Source organism: Phoca vitulina, unplaced genomic scaffold (genome assembly GCF_004348235.1).
Source record: "Phoca vitulina isolate PV1807 unplaced genomic scaffold, GSC_HSeal_1.0 scaffold8, whole genome shotgun sequence".
Lineage (NCBI taxonomy): Eukaryota > Metazoa > Chordata > Mammalia > Carnivora > Phocidae > Phoca > Phoca vitulina.
In genome coordinates this window covers 73,531,662-73,551,673 of record NW_022589711.1, presented here as the reverse complement: position 1 = coordinate 73,551,673, position 20,012 = coordinate 73,531,662, and the positions used below count along the sequence as shown (strand labels likewise).

The 20,012-nt window shown below is 38.9% G+C and overlaps 1 protein-coding gene across 1 annotated transcript in view; it reads right to left on the bottom strand.

Moving 5' to 3' along the window:
- Positions 1 to 20,012, bottom strand: part of WDR49 (WD repeat domain 49) — a 135,517-nt gene that overhangs the window by 27,384 nt on the left and 88,121 nt on the right. Inside the window, exons 12-17 of the mRNA XM_032407275.1 lie at positions 19,708 to 19,838; positions 17,470 to 17,568; positions 15,678 to 15,842; positions 13,325 to 13,512; positions 12,071 to 12,268; positions 8,116 to 8,297 (exon numbers count right to left, since the gene is read on the bottom strand). Coding sequence (XP_032263166.1) covers positions 8,116 to 8,297; positions 12,071 to 12,268; positions 13,325 to 13,512; positions 15,678 to 15,842; positions 17,470 to 17,568; positions 19,708 to 19,838 — 963 coding nt within the window. The remainder of the gene's footprint in view (positions 1 to 8,115; positions 8,298 to 12,070; positions 12,269 to 13,324; positions 13,513 to 15,677; positions 15,843 to 17,469; positions 17,569 to 19,707; positions 19,839 to 20,012) is intronic.

The window sequence follows — 20,012 nt, the reverse complement described above, 5'->3', positions numbered from 1 at the left end:
ACAGACATTAGTAAGATGTTGAAAATAGAGTTCAGAATGATGATTTTAAAGATACTAGCTGGGCTTGAAAAAAAGCATGGAAGATAATAGAGAAATTCTTTCTGGAGAAATAAAAGAACTAAAATCTAACCAAGTTGAAATAAAAAAGGCTATTAATGAGGTGCAATAAAAATGGAGGCTTTAACTGCTAGGATAAATGAGGCAGAAGAAAGAATTAGTGATATAGAAGACCAAATGATGGAAAATAAAGAAGCTGAGAAAAAGAGAGATAAACAACTACTGGATCACGAGGGCAGAATTCAAGAGATAAGCGATACCATAAGGCGAAACAATATTAGAATAATTGGGATCCCAGAAGAAGAAGAAAGAGAGAGAGGGGCAGAAGGTATATTGGAGCAAATTATAGCAGAGAACTTCCCTAATTTGGGGAAGGAAACAGGCATCAAAATCCAGGAGGCACAGAGAACCCCCCTCAAAATCAATACCCCGACATCTAATAGTAAAACTTATGAGTCTCAGAGACAAAGAGAAAATCCTGACAGCAGCTCGGGAGAAGAGATCTGTAACCTACAATGGTAGAAACATTAGATTGGCAACAGACCTGGCAGGCCAGAAAGGACTGGCATGATATATTCAGAGCACTAAATGAGAAAAATATGCAGCCAAGAATACTACATCCAGCTAGGCTGTCACTGAAAATAGAAGGAGAGATAAAAAGCTTCCAGGACAAACAAAAACTAAAGGAATCTGTGAACATGAAACAAGCCCTACAAGACATACTGAAAGGGGTCCTCTAAGCAAAGAGAGCCTAAAAGTAACATAGACCAGAAAGGAACAGAGACAATATACAGTAACAGTTACCTTACAGGCAATACAACGGCACTAAATTCATATCTTTCAATAGTTACCCTGAATGTAAATGAGCTAAATGCCTCAATCAAAAGACACAGGGTATCAGATTGGATAAAAAAACAAGACCCATTGATATGCTGTCTGTAAGAGACTCATTTTAGACCCAAAGACACCCCCAGATTGAAAGTGAGGGGGTGGAAAACAATTTACCATGCTAATGGACACCAAAAGAAACCTGGAGTGGAAATCCTTATATCAGACAAATTAGATTTTCAACCAAAGACTATAATAAGAGATGAGGAAGGACACTATATCCTACTTAAAGGGTCTATCCAACAAGAAGATCTAACAATTGTAAATATCTATGCCCCTAACATGGGAGCAGCCAATTATATAAGCCAATTAATAACAAAAGTAAAGAAACACATCGACAACAATACAATAATAGTGGGGGACTTTAACACCCCCTCACTGAAATGGACAGATCATCTAAGCAAAAGATCAACAAGGAAATAAAGACTTTAAATGACACACTGGACCAAATGGACTTCACAGATATATTCAGAACATTCCATCCCAAAACAACAGAATACACATTCTTCTCAAGTGCCCATGGAACATTCTCCAGAATAGATCACATCCTAGGTCACAAATCAGGTCTCAACCGGTACCAAAAGATTGGGATCATTCCCTGCATATTTTCAGACCACAATGCTTTGAAACTAGAACTCAATCACAAGAGGAAAGTCAGAAAGAACTCAAATACATGGAGGCTAAAGGGCATCCTACTAAAGAATGAATGGGTCAACCAGGAAATTAAAGAAGAATTTAAAAAATTCATGGAAACCAATGAAAATGAAAACACAACTGTTAAAAATCTTTGGGATGCAGCAAAGGCAGTCCTAAGAGGAAAGTATATAGCAATACAAGCCTTTCTCAAGAAACAAGAAAGGTCTCAAATACACAACCTAACTCTACACCTAAAGGAGCTGGAGAAAGAACGGGAAATAAAGCCTAAACCAGCGAGAGAAGAGAAATAATAAAGATCAGAGCAGAAATCAGTGAAATAGAAACCAAAATAACAGAACAGATCAACAAAACTAGGAGCTGGTTCTTTGAAAGAATTAACAAGATTGATAAACCCCTGGCCAGACTTATCAAAAAGAAAAGAGAAATGACCCAAATCAACAAAATCATGAATGAAAGAGGAGAGATCACAACCAACACCAAAGAAATACAAACAATTATAAGAACATATTAAGAGCAACTATATGCCAGCAAATTAGATAATCTGGAAGAAATGGATGCATTCCTAGAGATGTATAAACTACCAAAACTGAACCAGGAAGAAATAGAAAACCTGAACAGACCTATAACCCACTAAGGAAATTGAAGCAGTCATCAAAAATCTCCCAACAAACAAAAGCCCAGGGCCAGATAGCTTCCCAGGGGAATTCTACCAAACATTTAAAGAAGAATTAATACTTATTCATCTGAAACTGTTCCGAAAAATAGCAATGGAAGGAAGACTTCCAAATGCATTTTAAGAGGCCACCATTACCTTGATCCCCAACCAGACAAAGACCCCATCAAAAAGGAGAATTACAGACCAATATCCTTGATGAACATGGATGCAAAAATTCTCACCAAAATACTAGCCAACAGGATCCAACAGTACATTAAAAGGATTATTCACCATGACCAAGTGTGATTTATCCCTGGGCTGCAAAGTTGGTTCAACATCTGCAAATCAATCAATGTGATACAATACATTAATAAAAGAAAGGACAAGAACTGTATGATCCTCTCAATAGATGCAGAAAAAGCATTTGACAAAATACAGGATCCTTTCTTGATCAAAACTCTTCAGAGTATAGGGATAGAGGGTACATACCAAAATATCATAAAAGCCATCTATGAAAAACCCACAGCGAATATCATTCTCAATGGGGAAAAACTAAGAGCTTTCCCCCTAAGGTCAGGAACACGGCAGGGATGTCCACTATCACCACTGCTATTCAACACAGTATTATAAGTCCTAGCCACAGCAATCAGACAACAGAAAAATAAAAGGCATCCGAATCGGCAAAGAAGAAGTCAAACTCTGACTCTTTACAGATGATATGATACTTTATGTGGAAAACCCAAAAGACTCCACCCCAAAATTTCTAGAACTCACACAGGAATTCAGTAAAGTGGCAGGATATAAAATCAATGCACAGAAATCAGTGGCATTCTTATACACCAACAACAAGACAGAAGAAAGAGAAATTAAGGAGTCGATCCCATTTACAATTGCACCCAAAACCATAAGATACCTAGGAATAAATCTAACCAAAGAGGCAAAGAATTTGTACTCAGAAAACTATAAAATACTCATGAAAGAAATTGAGGAAGACACAAAGAAATGGAAAAATGTTCCATGCTCATGGATTGGAAGAACTAATATTGTGAAGATGTCAATGCTACCTAGAGCAATCTACACATTCAGTGCAATCCCTATCAAAATACCATCAACTTTTTTTCAAAGAAATGGAGCAAATAATCCTAAAATTTGTATGGAACAAGAAAAGACCCCGAATAGCCAGAGGAATGTTGAAAAAGAAAAGCAAAGCTGGTGGCATCACAATTCCGGACTTCAAGCTCTATTACAAAGCTGTCATCATCGAGAGAGTATGGTACTGGAACAAAAACAGACACATAGATCAATGGAACAGAAGGGAGAGCCCAGAAATGGACCCTCAACTCTATGGTCAACTAATCTTTGACAAAGCAGGAAAGAATGTCCAATGGAAAAAAGACAGTCTCATCAACAAATGTGTTGGGAAAATTGGACAACCACATGCAGAAGAATGAAACTGGACCATTTCCTTACACCACACACAAAAATAGACTCAAAATGGTTGAAAGACCTAAATGTGAGACAGGAGTCCATCAAAATCCTAGAGGAGAACACAAACTCTTCGACCTCAGCCGCAGCAACTTCTTCCTAGAAACATCGTCAAAGGCAAGGGAAGCAAGGGCAAAAAGGAACTATTGGGACTTCATCAGATAAATAGCTTTTGCACAGCAAAAGAAAGAGTCAACAAAACCAAAAGACAACTGACAGAATGGGAGAAGATATTTGCAAATGACATATCAGATAAAGGGCTAGTATCCAAAATCTATAAAGAACTTATCAAACTCAACACCCAAAGAACAAATAATCCAATCAAGAGATGGGCAGAAAACAGACATTTTTCCAAAGAAGACATCCAAATGGCCAACAGACACATGAAAAAGGGCTCAACATCACTCGGCATCAGGAAAATCCAAATCAAAACCTCAATGAGCTACCACCTCACACCAGTCAGAATGGCTAAAATTAACAAGTCAGGAAACAGCAGATGTTGGTGGGGATGCGGAGAAAGGGGAACCCTCCTACACTGTTGGTGGGAATGCAAGCTGGCACAGCCACTCTGGAAAACAGTATGGAGGTTCCTCAAAAAGTTGAAAATATAGCTACCATACAACCCAGCAATTGCACTACTGGGTATTTACCCCAAAGATACAAAGATAGGGATCCGAAGGGGTACATGCACCCCGATGTTTATAGCAGCAATGTCCACATTAGCCAAACTATGGAAAGAGCCAAGATGTCCATCAACAGATGAATGGATGAAGAAGATGTGTGTACACACACACACACACACACACACACACACAAGGGAATATTATGCAGCTATCAAAAGGAATGAAATCTTGCCATTTACAATGACGTGGATGGAACTGGAGGGTATTATGCTGAGCGAAATAAGTCAATCAGAGAAAGACATGTATCATATGACCTCACTGATAGGAGGAATTCTTAATCTCAGGAATCAAACTGAGGGTTGCTGGAGTGGTGGGGGGTGGGAGGGATGGGTTGGCTGGGCGATAGACATTGGGGAGGGTATGTGCTATGGTGAGCACTGTGAATTGTGTAAGACTGTTGAATCACAGACCTGTACCTCTGAAACAAATAATACATTATATGTTAAAAAAAAATACTCTAAAGTTTTATTGTCTGAGTTATTCATTTTATCTATAACTTTTCTAGATAAGAATAATTTCGTGTGAGTCCAGAAATCAAACATCACTATAAATGAAGAAAAATTCATGTCCACTGTTTTTTCTACCTATTTTACCTACCTATTTTACCCCTTCATTTATTTCTCACTTTTTTTTTCACTTTTGCTGAATCTAAGGAAGGAAAAAGTCCATTTCTCTGTATCAATTGTTAACTTAGCATTAGGACTTTCTATTACCCTCTTAAATTCTGTATTCGTCTTCATCTCCCCAGGACTTAAATTGAAAATGACATTTTTCCACCTACCCACTTCTCACACATAATATTATACAATACCTTAAGCACTATGGAAACCTGTTATTTATGTATAAGCCAGAAGATAATATATGCCAAGATTTTTATCCTGGAGAGAGGATCTTAGGAGTTAAGATGAGAATGTAGCTTTAAAGCATCTGATTTTTCCCTTTATTTTTCCTGCGTCTTCCACTTCCTTTTCGCATCTCCATCTTCCTTACTGTTTTGCCTCCCTCTGAACATACCCCCACCTGCACACAGACTCACCAGCTGTGCTTTTCTCTCTTTAGTTCCCTTAAATTCTTTCACGTATTTTTAAAAATACTTTTGCAAATGGACCAGAACTGGCATGATTCCCTCCTTGTATTTACTAATCTGATTAGGAATAGAGAATAATATTCTCTTGAGGAGAAAATCATCAGTAGTCTCCTCAGTATTGGATGGAGGCCACAGAGGACATTTTTCAGCTAACAATTACATTGCACTGGTATGTTTTCCACAGAGGATCCCTGGTCGTGTTCCTGAGAAAAGTGAAGGATGTACCTGCCAAGCCAATTCTGAGGATACATTTTTTGCCTTTTTCTTTCAATTAGTTCAATTATTCCAAAGTGACATTATTCTGTACTATCTGCTTACCATAAAGTCCTAAATTATTTCAATCCAGTCATCTGAATTAGATAAAGCAGAAATTTTAAAGATCACAGGCATTTTTTGATGTATTGTTGTTTGAAAAGCTGCAGTGTAATAGAGGAAACTTTGCTTCTTACTGCTGGAAATTTCACAGGAAAAACTGATTTAAAAAAAAGAATAATTGAGTGTGTCACTAAGGAACAGGAAATTAGTATATAAGCTGAAATACTCTTAAACAAGAATGTGTGATGATACTTGCCTTCACTCTGCTAGGAGTGTGACAGGAAGAGAAACAATTCTCTCTCTTTGTTACCCTGGGGTAACTGTAGTTCCTCATCTGTAAAATTGAGTCGGGTGGCTGGGTGGGAGCCTTTTATCATGTCTAAAATCTTTCCATTCCCAGCATTCTATTATTGTACAGGATTGGTCATGCTATATTTCTAAATTGAAAAGATCCTTCTGTCTGAAAGTAAAATGCCACTTGACATTTCAGCAAGCTATAATTCAAGGAAATGGAAGAACAAATACCAAAGTGTAATTTAGTGTAACAGGATGCTTAAAGGGGGATTTTTTTTTCTTCTATCTCCCTGTCAGCAGAGGTCCAAAAAGTCTGAAAGCAAAATAATTCATTAATTAAGAGGCAAAATGTATTCTGAAAATTCTGAGTAAGGTGCTAGATTCCATGTGAAGGACAAGGAGATAGCTCTACAACAAACTGCTGACACCAAGGTTGACCAGCACTCTAGGATATAAACAGACTAAAGATGGGGTAGAGAGGAGAGAGTTGTAGGTATGCATTGAGTCCCACTGCCCTGGGAGAGGAAGGAAGCTTCCCCTTCAGTTCTAGCTTCCGCTCACATGGAACAATCAGAGTTTAGTTTATGGCCCCATTAGAGGGACAGAATGGGGTAACCATTAGAGGGACAGAATGGATCCATGAGTCATCAATAACTGCAAAAGTCGACAGGCAAAAAGCTGTGACTGGAGCTACCATGTGAGTAGGGAAAGAAGGGGCAACTAGGCAACAGTTGGTGTGGTAAGAATGTGTGAGCTTCCTATGGGCCAAGCCAAAGTGGACTCAGGAGGGGAGGCCTGCCATTGTGAGGGACTGTAATAGAAAAACACTGGATGTGTATCACCAAAGGTAATCCCAGTTAGCAGGGTTGAGCCACAAGAGATTGGCCAAAGTGTGCCTTAATTTGGAAACGGGCAACTCAGAGGTCCCTGAGTGTAGTCATCAAAGGACCTTCCACCAAACCTCCTTAATGTAAACCATGCACTTTAGCTAATAATAAAGTATCAATATTGGTGCATAAACTGTAACAGATACACCATACTAATGTGAGACACTGTGTGAGATGGGAATAGGGTATGTACTTTCTGTGTTCTTCCTGTGCAATTTTTCTATAAACCCCAAAAGTAACATTATGCACATGGTAAAATTTTTTCATTTGTATAGAAGAAAATACAATGAATAAAATCATCCTCTTAAAAAATATTTGTTGAATATGAAAGATGAAATTATGAGAGGGATGCCTGGGTAGCTCAATCAGGTAAATGTAGGACTCTTGATTTCAGCCTGGTTCATGATCTCAGGGTCCTGGGACTGAGCCAGGTGGGGCTCTGTGCTCAGTGCAGAGTCGGCTTGTCCCTCCCCTATACCCCACCCCCCACTTGCACTCTCTCTCTCTCAAATAAATAAATAAATAAATAAGATCTTTTAAAAAATTATGAGAGCATATGTTAACGAAAAGAAATAACTAAAACTGCCTGTTATTAGAGAGTAAGAGCAATAGAAGAATGGGATCTGGCAGAGTGGGGTAAAGAGAAGAAAGGGCTTCATTTACAATGAAGAAAAGGTGAGAAGAGTTCAAAGGAGAGTCATGTCTAATATTCAAACTTAAGCTCTTTGAACTTTTGTCATATAAACCCCTGTGCACCTTACCAAAACCAGGAGTAAATCTGACATACATTTTGAGATAGATACATACATACATACATATACACATAGAGTATATTGTTTTTGAGGAAAGGGGATAATTTGCACAATTAGGTTGATGATGGAGCAGAAACAGAAAACTAGAAGATCCTGAATAGAAATCAAGAATTCAATGGAGGCAAGAAATTAAACTAGATACAATAACCCTGAGAATATAAATTCTCCCTCTACCACACACACCCTTGAAATAGTCCCTGCGTGTTCCATGGAGCACATGAGGAAGTTTGGGCCAATCTTGTTAGGTCTTATCTTGACTCCAGTTGGCATCCAGGTAACACTCAAAATTACTTACTTGAATGTGGTATCATCTTTGTTTTTCTTATCAAGTAGAGAATGTTCTGGTAGGTCTAACCATGATTCCTTCTTAGAAAGTAAAGGAATTTCCCTTATGCTTTCTTCTTGAATCTCACTTTTCATTAAGTTAGTATCTCTTTTAGGAAGGGAAAAACAGTTTTCATTTTGCCAATGCTTTGCCTGAAAAGAGAGACTTATTTTATTTTTATGACATTTATTTTCTTTGAACATTTATGTGCTACACTACTAACTGAAGTCCTGGGTACACACACAGAAATAAATGAAACATGGTTCTTCAAAGACCTTACAGTTTTATGAGGGAGATGAGACATATATATGTAACTTTAATAAAGGTAGAAAGTAGTAAATGTCATAAGAAACATAGATTCTCTGAAAAGATAATAAACTACAAAAAAATTAATATTCCCACTTTAAAATCTGGAATAGTAAGATATATATTTACTAAAAACAAAGCTTTTGCTGAAAAATTACTAATTTTTCACACAACTACTTTCTTTGCATATAACTTCCTAGGAAAGTCTCAAAAAACAATCAAATCATTGAGCATTTTTCACTGAAAATATGTGTGTTACATAATAGTTTTCACAAAACTTGGCTACAATTCTTAATATCTAGCAGAAATTCTCATTGACATTTTATTTTATTTTATTTTATTTTTTTTAAAGATTTTATTTATTTATTTGACAGAGAGAGACACAGCAAGAGAGGGAACACAAGCAGGGGGAGTGGGAGAGGGAGAAGCAGGCCTCCCACCGAGCAGGGAGCCCGATGCGGGGCTCGATCCCAGGACCCTGGGATCATGACCTGAGCCGAAGGCAGACGCTTAACGACTGAGCCACCCAGGCGCCCCGACATTTTATTTTATATTTGAAATACAGAACCAATGTCTTTGTCTTATGTCAATTCCCATCATATACACAGGAATGGAGGAGGGAATACAGCCTGTGTGATATGAGGGAGTTAGGCATCCCTAGGATACCTGACTGACCTACAAACTGCTCATCTTGTCAGAAGGGACTACAGAGGGAAATGCCTACAGGAGCTGGGAAGATTGAGTCAGTGAACGAATCAAGCCTCCTATAAGGTGATAAATAGCAAATGAAGTTCAGCCCCGGCGTTCACTGGCAATAGGGAAAGGTGGGGACTGCGGTGAATTAGAAAGAACCCATTTTACAGTTACTCTCAGGGACTGACGTGTTCTTTTTCAAGAGAAGCAGGAAATCTGGATCTTATGTGAAATCATTAATGTTTAAATATGGGCAACTAAGTCAAATTTTAAACACTGGGTGAATAAGCACAACCCACAGCACGGGCCCCCCAGGACCAGGAGGACAGGTGCCAGTGTCCACTCTGCCCAGTGCGACAGTGGTTAGTGTGAAGGGGAGCACTGAACATGTGCATGCATCACTAATTTCTTTCGATAACACAATCATCTGATAGTTTCCTGGGACAAGGCTCTCTCCGTGGATAAATCATCTCCACCCCCATTTTTCCAACTCCAGAAATAGACATACCACACTCTAACTTTTAAAAAATCTAACTTGGAAACCAACCTCAGATCCATAGCTATGTTATAAAAATTATTTATACTTATTTAAAAAATAACTTCCTTCATGAAATATATTGAATCACATGGCACTACAGTATTTTAAATACTTTCATCAGATTGCATGTGATTAGAAAATTAAGTCTTAATGTAGGAAATTAAAATATATTATTGCTTTTCCTCCTGTTTTTATAACTGCCAGATGAGAATTAATTCAACTAAAGAACAAATACAACATTCAAATGTAAGGCAATAGTCACGACATTGTACATATCAAGTTTGTTCAGCAAAAATTGTTCTGATCCAAATTATGTTTACTAATTGGGTCCCTTCTCCTTCTTATCTATGTATTACCATCTGCCTTCCATATCCTTCTGTTCTTTCTCTAAATGAGTGTCTCTTCTTACACACCATGAGAAGGACATTCACTGCTGCTATTTGCCAGTATCTACTAATTTATTCTCTTCCCTTCTCCCTCCTTTCTCTTCCCCTCAGCCCAACCCCACCCCCTGGGACCACCAGCACCTATATTCAAGACAGCTTGATCAAAGTGAGTCCTTGAGGGGAAAAAAGAAAAAAAAAAAAAAAAAAAAAAACTCAAGCAGAAAAAACTAGAAAACCCAGCTGTCCCCAGTTGCCCAGCCTTTACTTTCTAAGACTTCCCCAGCTCTGGGGGCCCTTTTTCCTGTTTTGAACATAAGGGGAAAAACCAAACTATTTTCACACAGGCTTTTTGAGGCTAAAATCTTTCAAAATACAAAGACTTTACAAAATAGCTAGGGACAAATATCAAAGGCATAAAAATGAACAGTTTTACTAGCACATGCTTCTTAATTAAAATTTAGCTGCAGCTACTGTGTGGTGGGCACAATATGGCACCCACACCTAGAATGGTGCTATTTCTTGCTTTAGCCGCCTCTAAGGAACTCAGCGTCCAGATGTCACCCACTTGATGATGCTCTGTTTCTTTACCTGTCATTCTAACCTCCACTTCAACTCCCCAAAGCCCATGAGGCATGACCATACAGCTATTCAGCATTACATTAACTCCTTCACTTACAGAAGCATCTTTCCAGCTCAGTTTGTGCTCAGAACACCAGCTGTGGCCCTCCGCCTCATTCTCCACACACTTCCCCCCACACACACACCCATGTGACTTACCACTCAGAGGCTCTTGTTCCCAACTGAGGAAAGTCGAACACTTGCCTTATTTACAGAGCAGAAGACTGTACAGCCCTTGAGCGCTACCTTGAGACTCCCATACTACCCGGCCAAACACGGGCCCACCACCCCAGATTATTTTCTGATTTACCATCGCCCTTTGTGTCCATAGGGCTGTATAAAAGTCTTTCAGGACAGGCAGACATCAACAAAACAATTCAAAAATAGAGCAACAACAGACTTTGTCTTCCAACACAAAGATGGTTGCTGTGTTATCATGGCATGAGTGGCAACAGAGTCTGCCGAATAGAACCAAGTCAACCAGCCAGACCGAAATTGAGGTTTCAGCCCGACCTCTTGCCACCAGCCTGACCTCATGCCACCATGCCTCCACAGTGGTGGCTGAAACTGATCAAACTGGTATTTTGTCCCTCAAATCACAAAGGGAGCAAGAACAGAGGTCCCATCATGCCCCCTACTTCCATTTCTCTTAATAGACAGGTATAAATGGGAACCTAATTTCGTGAGAGGAAGGGTTAAAAGCATGAGCTCTGAAATGAGCCAGCTTGAGTTAAAAGCCAAACTCTACTACTTATTAGCCTCTGGGAGCTCAGGAGATTGATTCAAACTTTCTGTGCCTCTGTTTTCCCATTTGTAAAATGGGAATAATGAAGAGCTCCTTCCTCATGGGATGAGGAATTGTGATTATATGAGATAATTCATGTGGAGACTGTAGAACAGGGCCCTAGCCATACAGGAAAAACTCAGCAAATGTTAGCTATTGTTATTTGGGCAGGAGTAAATCAGACAATGAACAGGGAGGTTTTGTTTTTTCGTTTTCTTTTCTAAATTTTTTATATTTGATTACTTGAAAGTCATTGTCCTCTACTTGTTTAACAATAACATGGTAATTTTATCCACACTGTGTTTTTACTAGACATTGAAATTGAAGGAGTTTTAAAGGAGAAAATTTTCTCAGAAATCCTGAAACATTTTGAGCTGCACAGGGCCGCCATCTTTCCATGTCTCTAGAGTCTTCCACTTGATGGAACTGTCATGGTTAATGGTAAACAGGACAAGAGACGCCTGGAGCTACAGCTCCAGAAATGGAAGTCAGTTCTTTCATGACTGATGAACATTAACAGCCGACGAGATTCAAATAGAAATCAGCCCAAGTTCATACTAAATGTCAAATACTAGAATAATGAAGAAGCAATATTTCTACCTGGCCAAAGATCCAGACAGGAGCACCAGAGACATCAGTCACACAAATGCTGCAGTCTGCCGACGAGGAGATAATCAGTAAGCGGCCACCTGGCTTACACATCTCTAAGGAACTTATCTGGTCTTCATGAGGTCGGAATGATCGTATCAGAGCTGGGGCCTGTGTGATTTTGCTCTTACTGGAATTAAGACAGTACTCCTGAATGAAAAGAAATGCTAGAATTCTAAAAAGTCCAAATATTAAATTAAATTATGGTGACATAACACTTTTTCTTAAAATGTCTGATACGGAAATGAAAAAAGGTACATTTGGGAACAATACTCCATTCTCCAAATGCAAAAGAATAGTTCGTGATAACAGAGTTTAGAAAAATCATATTAATGTCACAAAAAGGTTTCTAACTGATTTGCCTAACCCAAGAAGTGGAACGAAAGGAAGAGGGGAGGGAAAGAATAAAAAACAGAAAGAGTGAACAGTAAAGTCAGTATTTGAAAGAGATGAACTTTATCACGTGTAGATAGTTGCATATTATACAATTTTATAATATTATTAGATAAACGAGCAGGTAATCACTGACACAAAAATCCCAAACTAATTCAGGATGATAGTAATGTTGAAGGAAGGGCCAGTACTCTGGTTAAAATTGGGTTTACAGTCTCATTTCAAATAAGGTATATCCTAATTATTTATGCTCAAACAATGCTGCAGAACCTTACTGACAATACTGTATTCCTAAATTGGGTGACTGACTTGACTACATACACATATATACACATATACATATATGTATATACATACGTATGTATGTATACATATGTATGTATGTATGTATATATATATATATAATTTATTGATTTGAGAGGGAGAGTGAGCACGAGTACACATACAGAGAAGGTCAGAGGGAGAGAGAGAATCTCAAGCAGACTCCCCACTGAGTGCAGAGCCTGATAATGTGGGGCTGGATCTCACAACCCATGAGATCATGACATGAGCTGAAACCAAGAGTTGGCTGCTCAACTGACTAAGCCACCCAGGCGCCCTTGACTTAAGAAGATTTTCATACTGAGAACAATCTGGTTTTCCCCATAAATTATTTAAGAGATGTCTCTGTCCAATACATGTAAATATTTCCTTTACAATACTCAGACTGATCATGTCTTCCCTTATCCAGGAGATAGATAAGAGCAGATTCATAGTTATCTGTAACACAAGGCAATCAAAATTAATAAAGATATGAGAATACTTTCAATTTACTTCTATATCCCAGATTTTCAATTGTCCATCCAGATCTCCTGTGGTGAGGTATTGGTTTGACTTATCAGTAGACATAATAATGGATCCAACTCCACCATGAGCCAAAAACTCAGCCAGAAGTTGCTTCTTAAATGTATCCCAAAATCTGACATACCCAGATCCTCCACATGACACCAGGTTAGCTCCTCCTAATGTGTAAGACAACACTTAATTAGGAAAACGTGACAACAAGGAGCCGAAAAAAACGTCTTCAGTGGCTTGCCATGTGGAAGACATATGAATATCGGAGAGGCAGGTAGCCCTGATATCAATTTCCAGCACTTTGACTCTCTCCAATATAAAATGGAGATAATGTTATGATAACCTTACTGGTTTGTATTGAGTATTAAATGAGATTGGAAATGCAAGATGCTCCATTACATTGAATTCCCTTTCCTTCATTATTTCAATATAATTGGGTTTTTAAAGTTAGAATTAATTTGTTCCTCCAAATAAACTTATGAAGTATTAATTTCAATATTATGATGATATTCTAATTACATAAACCCATCTTTCTTAATAACCCACTGGACACATATACCAAAGAAGTAAAATTCCTCCTGCATGCAACTGGGTGTGTATATGCAGTTATAGCAGCATAGCTATTAATTTCTCTATGTAGCAGGTAGCATCATGCTTAGGATTCTATTTATGAGCTTGTTTTTAGTTTTTCATCAAGAATTCATTGGGAGCCCTTATGGAACACTTTTTTGGTTCATAGGCCTAGAACACTCCTTTTCATTTTCTATTTTTATATGCTTTGTAGAAGCATTCTACCTAAATTCTTCTTCTGTGGCCAAGTTCCTATTATTACTTGATAAATCTGTAGATGACTTTCAATTTGCTTCACAAATGTACTGCCGATTAACAATCATATCTGTTTAAGGTAGAAATAATGGCTTGTAGTCGCTTCGGTGGAAACAATTTGGGAATACTGATAACATTAAGAAGAATTAGTGTTGAGGAAATAGGAGAAATTTCAGGGTAATAGTTCATTCTGTGAATAGAAGGGAGTTCTGGAAAACAGAAAATTTTAGAATCTAATCGTTTCAAAGTCTATTCTAAATGCTCCACAAGGTTTCTAAAACTCTATAAGGGTATACCTTTATTGATTTTTAATGTGGAAAATTTTTATATAAAAATCATGCAGATCTTCTATCTGCAAATTGAATGTGGGAAAGCAAATATGAAAAATGTGGTTCGGATATGTTTATTTTTTTTTTCACACATATAACACCTATATGTCTAGATTGCTCATACTAAGAAAAAATACTTTTAAAACACAATTTTTTAGATGAAAGGTAAAACAATATGCATTATTCTCAAAAGCAGGTTTTTATTTGGGGAAGATGCAGGCAATGTCAACACCATGCTAACATAGCCATTGAAAACAAGGCAGAAATTAAGCTAATGGTTATTTCATCTACATATCAAATGGCTACAGGAGTGCTCTGGTGGCACCAGTCTTAGCATACATCTCAGCAGAAGCTGTCACCAGGACTCTGACATATTCTGGAAAGTATGCATAACAGGTAATGATACTCAAACGAAAGAAAGAAAGAAAGAAAGAAAGGAAGGAAGAAAGGAAGGAAGGAAGGAAGGAAGGAAGGAAGGAAGGAAGGAAGGAAGGAAGAAACAGAAAGAAAGAAACAGAAAGAAAGAAAGGGAGGGAGGGAGGGAGAGGGAAGAAAGGAAGAAAGAAAGGGAGAGGGAAGAAAGGAAGGGAAAGAAAGCAAGAAAGCAAGCAAGCAAGAAAGAGGGAGGGAAATGAAATTAAGAAAAAAGCAAGCAGCTCTCTTGATCTGTAATCAGTAGTTATTTTAAATTTTGCTATTGGCCCAATCTCTAAGTTTCTCACTATTTTCTCCTAGCCCATTTTGAGACTCGGTGCACAGTCAGACTCCACCCTTCTGGCGCATGTAGTCCTAAGCCTTGGCGCATATATTTGGAGCCTCTTTCTTGCTGTGCCCTCTACCCTACCAAACCTCTTTATACCACAGCTGGTGCACCAATTCTGATCATCACCCACAGCAAATAGTTTGCCAGAGTTGTTTCCACTCGGATCCTGACCTGTGCGGCACTGTGTAAGTCGCTGCTGGGGTCGAGTCTAGAACCCGCTCCTGGACCTCCCGCCTGATCCCTGACCTCGCTTGCTGTGGCCCGTGGCCTCCCGTGACCCAGCACTGACTGTTAGTTACACCGAGTCAAGGTGTACAAGACCTACAAAGGAACAGATTAAACTGTCTTCCTTGCTCCTTTCCCAACGTTTTACAAATATATCGATCTACAGTCAAAATGGAAATGTATATTGTACCTGTCTCTGCGGTGGTTTTTCTTGCCTCAAGGAAGCAGAGCCCCACAACAGCATCATTGCCCTCCATGTGGGTCTCCAAGGAGTGGGCTCCCAGGGCAGCCTGGTTTGGGCAGGGGCGGGGGGAGCGGCTCCTCCCAGCACTCGAAAGCTTTTGAGGCTCTGTATCTGTGATGGACACAAAGCTAGGCATCTTAATGAGGAGAAACATCTGCTTTTCAATTGAGTGCTTATGAAAAACAACAGGCCCGCCTCCATCACCGTCTCCGGTGACTCCATCAAGTCTGACATCAGGCTTCCAGTCAACATCATCGGACCTTCTGCTATTCACTGCTTCAACGCCAACTTGAAGGATTGTTTGATTCCATTTTTGCTTTGCATATTACATACACACTATGTTTTACCTTCATATGAATTAGTAGGGACTTCATTTTGTTGTCAGTGTTAATGTCTTAGAAATCCTGCTATGTTCAAGACAAATGTGATTCTAATACCATGACATTTTCAGGTTATTAATCATTAATATTAATCTTGCAAATAATATAAGGAACATGAGCTATAATGGCTATTTAAATATATTTAAATGATCATTTTTAGCAGCAATATTATTTGCTAGCGAGTTACTCTGGAGAGGACACTCCTAGGGGCACTTCAGTTATCTTGTGACATCATCCCCCGACCACACTAAGAAGAACTGGGGATACTCAGAATCTATGAATAGTCTGCACATAGTTATGAAAAATCTACACTGGGGGGGACCTTCAAAATCTCAAAGCAAGACATCTCTAGCAATGCCTCTCCTGTCTTTCAGAAGTTTGCTATTATCCGCTTTTCTACCTCTCTGTGGTTTTAATCATAGCCACAGTTGGGCTTGCTGTAAGAGCAAGATGTCACTCTCCTGCAGGCCAATATAAAGGAAGAGGCAGAATCCCACCCTCTCCACGGAGGGTTCAAATGAACCCTAATGGCCAGCTCTACATACATACAGCAGGCCAGACCTTTGTGCCTGCAGACAAGTAACCCCTAAATCTCTAAGGGCTTACTCTTAACAAATTACTCCCTTAACTTTCACACAAAAAAAGCTGTATCGGATGACCTGTCCTTTGCTACGGTCCAATTCAGCTCTGTGAGTTTATCCAATTGAAACAACAGAACCTCACTGGGCCGTGAAGAATGATATTCATTACCTAAATAAATAATCCTAAGGAAAAATCTTCAGTATCTAAGGAAACTGAAATAAAATGTGAAAGGCAATTGTCAAGACATTTTGCTTAAGTATAAAATATTCATGTGCTCGGCTAAACCCCCATAAAATACAATATACTCCTATCTCATGCCCCTCACAGGTTTCTAAAGCAAGAAATAATTTAAGATTTCCAGGTGGCGTAATATTTAAAACAAGCTCTAGACTGAGCCTGAGCAGCCTATCAAGTGACCACGAGCTCCTATCTTCCTACCAAGGGGTACCAAGTTTCATTCAAAGGCAATTTGGTGAGGTTTATTGGCAAAAACTAAACTAGATGGAAATGATAGGCCTGCTCCCTGTTGTCAGTAATTCAGAAAAGCTGATGTGGCATAAAGACAAGCAACAGCACGCCATGGAGAATTTGCTAAACCAAGTAAATCTCAAAGTTCTTTTTAGTCACTTTGATAAGACAACGGTCTCACTAATCCCTGGCGCTTATAGCCAATCATCTATAATTTAGGAGCAAGCTGCATCGGGTACATGAATAAACAACAAAGCCTACTGTCGTTTGACTCAGCCACATTATTGTAGTTTCAAACTTGCACTCACCCGATTTTGATTTTAGCAGCCTCTGATAATCAGGGTGGAGGACGTAGTGAGCCTTTTCTGTGCTGTTATTCCACAGAACGATTTCTCCATCGTAACTCCCTGCATGAGCCAGGATAAATTGCCAGAAAGTTGGAAAACATGAGCAACAGCAATGGGAGAAGGAGTCACTATTCGTGAATACCTTACATGGAATCTGCCACATAGTAGGTACTCTCTGCATTTTTGGAAACATGAATAATAATAACTAGTATCTTTATCAAGCTTTAGATCTTACAATCCTCATCGTGTACCTGTGTATTCAATGTGATAGAAATAACTGTCGTATCTTTTTCTTTTATAGTAATAAGGCATTCAGAATAAGGGCTTTGCGACTGAACAACTTGAGTTTGATTCCCAGCTCTGCCACCTGCTGGCTGTGTAAACATGGTTAAGTTATTTAACTACCTGAGGCCAGAGTTTCCTCATCTATAAAAGTGGATTAAAATTGTATTTCTTTCATAGCGTTGTTGTGAAGAATGAAAAGTACTTAGCATAGTGCCTAGCATATTGTAAGAACTGAAAAAAATGTTCATTATAATTATACTTTTTTTATTATTGAGGGCAAGCAAATCAAATCCTTCTTTGTTTGTGCTTCCCATGTCTAGTCTTGTGTGTGTGTGTGTGTGTGTGTGTGTGTGTGTGTTCTTTTCGTTCCCTCCCTCCTGTATTCTTTATTGTATAATGCTTTATAATGCTTTCTCCAATTCTAAAATTTTCCCTATAGAAAATCCTTCCCTACTGCTCATCACAGAGAATACAGAAAAGCCCAAATAGTGAGACTCAGTCTAACCAAGCCTGTCCTGGGGAGGAGCAATGCAGGCCCAGACTGCTGCTCTCTCCAGAGAGGCGAGGAGAGCTCCCCATTGAGCAGACTGCCAGTGTCGAGTGAAGAGCAGAAGGGAAGAACTGAGTTTGAGTGGGATGTACACACGGAAATTTTCTTGAGATTTTGAGAAAGAAGAGAGGAATCCATACTAAACTCCATACTGTTCTGGAAAGAGCAACCTGTGTAATCAAAAATCGGCCAAGAATGATGGATTTGCATGGATTAGCTGTACATGGGAGTAGCCATCTGCCCCTGTGATTTTGAAATGCTTAAGTTATAAAGTGCCTGATCAGACATTTTCACATAGGACTGGTGGGAGGAGAGTCAATGAAGAAATCATCTATCTACCAGTTACAAAGGTAACTTATGACACTTTTGCAATAACAAAGATGCAGCCTTATGGTTTGTCTCCAACACATTTCAGTATGTGATACTCCCTGCAAGGGTGGACTTTCAGCAGCTATAAAGCAAATTCAACTGCAGAGTTGGCCCTACTGGAAAGTAATCAGGTAATTGCTGAAGACAGTGGAAGTGGAAGTGTACACAGAGCTGTAAACCGCTTATTGTAACATTTCACGGATACCCTGGCTCTTTTCCTGTAAGTTTTAATTCCTCTTAATTGAGGACATTTTGAGTTCTATGAAAAAACAAACAAACAAACAAAAACTTTGGTTGTCAAAATATGGACTCTCTAATTTCATGGTGCAATCTATCTTTATAAATTGTTTTCTTTGGCCAGAAATAATATAACAATTTCTGATCCTCTTTCATATGTCACATCAAAGCATGCCCATGCATCCTTTAAGGGCTTGGATTGGTAGGCATTTGGTGAGGCCAGTCTTTAACCAAAATTACTTAGACTGAATTGTACCAAAGGGTTAGTATGTTCCCATTATGAAACATCTGAGTGCCACAGAAGTATGATTTGTTCCCATCATCCCTAATGCTCTTTCTGGGAAAAAAAGACAATAAAAATAAAAGCTAACATTTACTGATGAGCTTACTGCGTGTCAAGCACTGTATTAAGCCCTTACACGGATTATCTTACTCAATCTTCACCATAAGCCAAGATATTGATATATTCTTATTAGCCAGAGAAAGCCATGAAAGACAGTTTCAATAACTTGTTCGCTATAATGCACTGGACAGTGGTGGCACCAGGATCTGAAGCCAGGTGGCCTTGCTCCAGGGCTGACAGCCCTAACCACTAACGTGCTACCCTGGGAAGTAAAGACCAAGAGTAGCTCTCAGTGCAAAGGCTGATTCTTCAAGAAATCTGTTCATTCTGCAGCTCAGAAAAGGCTTTTTAAAAGTGACTGAGCCAAAAGAAACCAAACGTTCACCACTGATTGTCCAGCGAAGGTTCAATTAACCTGTAACAAGAGTTTGTGGAGGTGAAAATGCAGCGCACAAGATATCATCACGGTGCTGTATTCCTCCTTTCCATTTTTCAGGCTGGATGAAGAAGTGATTGAAGTTTTGTAGTCGAAACACCGTAATAGCCCTAGTAAAAAGGAAGTCAAATTTAGCTGTGGATCCAAACTTGATATAGATCTTGAGTCGCCAGCATCCACTTGGCACCCATAATCCTGAACCTTCCACACTAAATTTTTTTTATTATTATTATTTCCTCTTTGAATTCCCTGGCACATTGTGAATATTTAATATTAGAAAGTTA